Raw genomic sequence first — 3,639 nt, 5'->3', positions numbered from 1 at the left:
GAATTTGATGCTTGAAGTCAAATGAGTCATACTCTCCCTGTAAGTGAACTGAAGGTAAACATGCTGAGACCTGCCTCAAGTCCTTCATTCCCTTTGATAGAGGACCAAATATTGCCACAGTTTAACTATATCCTGAAAAGTTAACCGTAACTGAAAGATTAGATTCTATCTGGAGAAGAACCCCAGGTTGCAATCATTGGGGTCTCATGAACAGCTTTTCATTGCATGTCTTTCTTTAATAAAGGAAAAAACAGCTTAAGGTAACAAGCTCTGTTTCCAAGAAAATTAATAGGACTGCTCTTTCAACTAATTCACTGCTCATCTTGGAAAAATCAGGCATCCAGGATTAAAACTGAAATAAGTCTTTGTGTTCAGTTTTTACTTTTTAAATCATAACCTTCTAGGTCTTCTAGCATTTACCAGCATGTTTTTATACTTTTGGAAATAACTATATTAATTTTTCTATTCCCTTACCCAGAAGCTGGTATTGTTGAGGTGCTAAGGAACATCTTCATGGAATCCTGTGTACTCATTTTTATACTTTAAACACTTCCAAAGGTGCCAAAGTCGGGGTCCTGAGGTCCCCATTATCATCTTTGGACAGAGAGTAGCATTTTATCATGAAACTGAGAACACATCACTTAAATGCCTGAAAAGGTGAGCTGACTTCAAGCAGCAGCAACACATAGGGCTGACAGATATATGGCTTAGAGACTCATTGACCAGCATCCCTTTCATGGGATAACATTGCCCCCATAAATCTCCTATCTTCCACAGTATGAGCTGAGCTGCTCAAGCCAAATTAACATTCCTCTTCAGTAAGGATCCTGGCAGTGGATCCCATCTGCTAATACTCTTGTCAACAATACCACACTTCAGAAGAGAGGGCAGCTTTTTTTCCAACCAGGTTGTATTCTCTTCTGAAGCACAGAAAAGTTGGTGCCCACAGCACCACAAAACCAGGAGGTTTGAACACTTAAACTGAAGCTACCTCTTCATCAGGTAAATCTGTCAGTGAATCTTTACATTTCTGCTGGCACTGTCAATGTTAATATCGTACCTGCTTCACATCTGAATGGAGGCTGCTAATCTACCTAGATTTCAGTCTAGCAAATACATCCAGGACTAACTGATGCTACAGGGAGAAATTTCAACTTTTCAAAAAGGTTCTCTCAGACATACAGCAATCCGCATCTTGAAAAAAAACACCCCAAATCCAAAACATTTGATTGTCTCAGTAGCAGGTGTTTGGAAAATCTTGTTATAGGCAGTAACTGTAACACAGAACACAATTGCTGCTTGTGCAACAGGAGGAAAGGAGTTCAAAACGAATGAACACAACTTGTTGGCTGCAGCATTCTTTATGAAATATCAGCTTTCTAATTCCACGGAACCTCTCATACACTAACAGAGAAGCATATGCTCTATTTTAAGCTGTATATAATGCAAAGGATAGCTATTATTACTTCAACAGAAAAAGGAACAGTATCAGCCAGTATGTGCTGTAAGTAAGGAAAGTTATTTATTTTGTCAGCAGTTGGAACATAAAGCTGCTCATGTTTGTTGGTATTTCACATTTATCATTACAGTTGTTTACTTACTTACAAACAGGTATGAAGTGCTAATTCTCTTTAGAGCCTAATAAATTACAAACTGTCGATATCACAAACATTATACAGAAATACAAGTTATACATGTACAGGATACAAGGGCAAGAGCTATAGGAGACAGAAAGAAGAGCTCACTCTCAAAGATTTAACATAAATTTTGCTGAGAAAGAGGATCTGAAGTCTTAGAAATCTGTGCTGCATGTTGCGTTCACAGCAACATACCCACTCAGTTTAATATTTGCCAGGCAAATCACAAAGCCCTCTCAGGCTACAGCAGCATATAATCTCTTTGAATGTTTTCCTGAGCTCCTGACTCCGGAATGCATAGATGAGTGGATCAATGATGGAATTGCACATGATGAGAATGAGGTAGAAGTTAAAGTGGGACATGAAGCACACACAGTAAGGGTTGTATGGGCAGGAGATGTAGAAAATCAGGTGCAGGAAGAATGGAGCCCAGCACACAACAAAAACTCCAATCAGGATGGTGAGAGTGATGGCCCCTTTCATGTTGGCCCCTTGGCGAATAGGGCCAGTCCCTGGAAGAACAGCAATCTTTTTGATATGCATCCGAGCCATCATGAACATGTGGACATAGAGGGATGCCATGAGAATGAGCATAGTGAAGAACATGCTAATAAGGCAGATGATGACAACACTGCTGTCAGAGTAAATTATGAACAAAATGCCTGAGACTGTGCAAGCAGCCCATATGCAGGTGATGATGACCCCTACGCGTTTCACCGTCATGATATTATGGTACTGGAGGGCGTAAAATATAGTAAAGTACCTGTCCACTGCTATTGAGAGGAGACTGCAAATTGATGCAAGCAAGGAACTGCAAATCACTGAATCAATGACATTGTCAATGTTTATGGTAAAGCTCTGTGCATCTGTGTCTGTATTGTTTAGCAGCGTGATGACAATAGTTTCCGATCCATTAGATACACTCACTAGCATGTCAGCCACTGCCAAGCTACAGATGAAGAAGTACATGGGTGAATGGAGGTTCTTGTTCTTGGCTATTGCCACAATGACCAAGACGTTCTCCAGTAAGCTGATGATGCCCAGAGTCACAAACACTTCAGGGGATACAAAGAGTTGCTCGTAGCAGCCTCCTGAAGAATGGTCCTTTGCATTGGGCTCACTGGCACCTCCATGCAGTCCATAGCTGTGGTTCCAGAAATGGAGAAGCTGGAGTGTCCCACGGTGCTGTGTAAAATTCATCTTATGGAGAGCCCCTTTCAGCTTCCTGCTTTTAAAGCTCCTGTTCCTTTTGTATTTCTTTGAAAATCTTCTTTGACTTTTCAGCTTGGGAGGAGAAGAAAAACAAGCCAGCACCAAAGCAGGTAGCAGTTCAGAACACTTTGACTGTTGTCACAAAACAAGGTTTCAAACTCAGAAATACTGGTTTACTCCCTCACAGATGCAGTTTTAGATCATCATCACATTTGCCTGGGTGATCTGTGTTGCAGAGTCCCAACAGTCTGTAAGTTTTCATCAGGTTTCCCCTATGGTCAGTTCCTGTTTAGTTCACTGGTATGCTGCAAGGCTTTTTTGTTCCCTTTCATTAAGGGAGGCAAACATAATATGCTCAGGTGACTGCTGTGGAGCAGAAACTAATTTCAAACTGCAAGCACCAGTCTGACTGTCAGGCGGTGCATGCTGGCTGCCTGTTTTATGGTGTGTGCAGGAGAGAAATACTCAGGGCACTCTCCGCCTCTGCTTTGCCTTCCAGCCAATGGGGCTCAGGAGCTGCAGAAAGTCAAGGGGCTGCTGATTCTGAGCCTCTCTGAAACATCACACTACAAAGTAGATTCAGCTGCCGCACAAGCTACCAATAGCTACAGGAAAGCAGATGGATTACCAGAGATTTGTTTCCCTTCTCTAATTCCTCATAATAGTATTTTGATACGGATTTTTAATTGGCAATCTTACAGAACTGTACCAGCAATCTTACAGAATTTCTGCAGCTGAACTGATGTTTATTTTCTTTTTCAGACTGTGATTTGCTGTAATTTACTCTTTC

General features: G+C 41.3%; 1 protein-coding gene across 1 annotated transcript; it reads right to left on the bottom strand.

Moving 5' to 3' along the window:
- Positions 1-1,841: 1,841 nt before the first annotated feature.
- MC4R (melanocortin 4 receptor) lies at positions 1,842-3,223 on the bottom strand. Its single transcript, XM_010000892.1, has one exon. It carries the CDS (start codon positions 2,835-2,837, stop codon positions 1,842-1,844), a length of 996 nt encoding a protein of 331 aa, XP_009999194.1. The 5' UTR covers positions 2,838-3,223.
- Between the last annotated feature and the right edge of the window lie 416 nt (positions 3,224-3,639).

The sequence above is a fragment of the Chaetura pelagica genome, unplaced genomic scaffold (assembly GCF_000747805.2).
Source record: "Chaetura pelagica isolate M959 unplaced genomic scaffold, ChaPel_1.0 scaffold104, whole genome shotgun sequence".
Classification (NCBI taxonomy): Eukaryota; Metazoa; Chordata; class Aves; order Apodiformes; family Apodidae; genus Chaetura; species Chaetura pelagica.
Note: the sequence above shows the minus strand (reverse complement) of the source record. Positions and strands in the feature narration are given on the sequence as shown.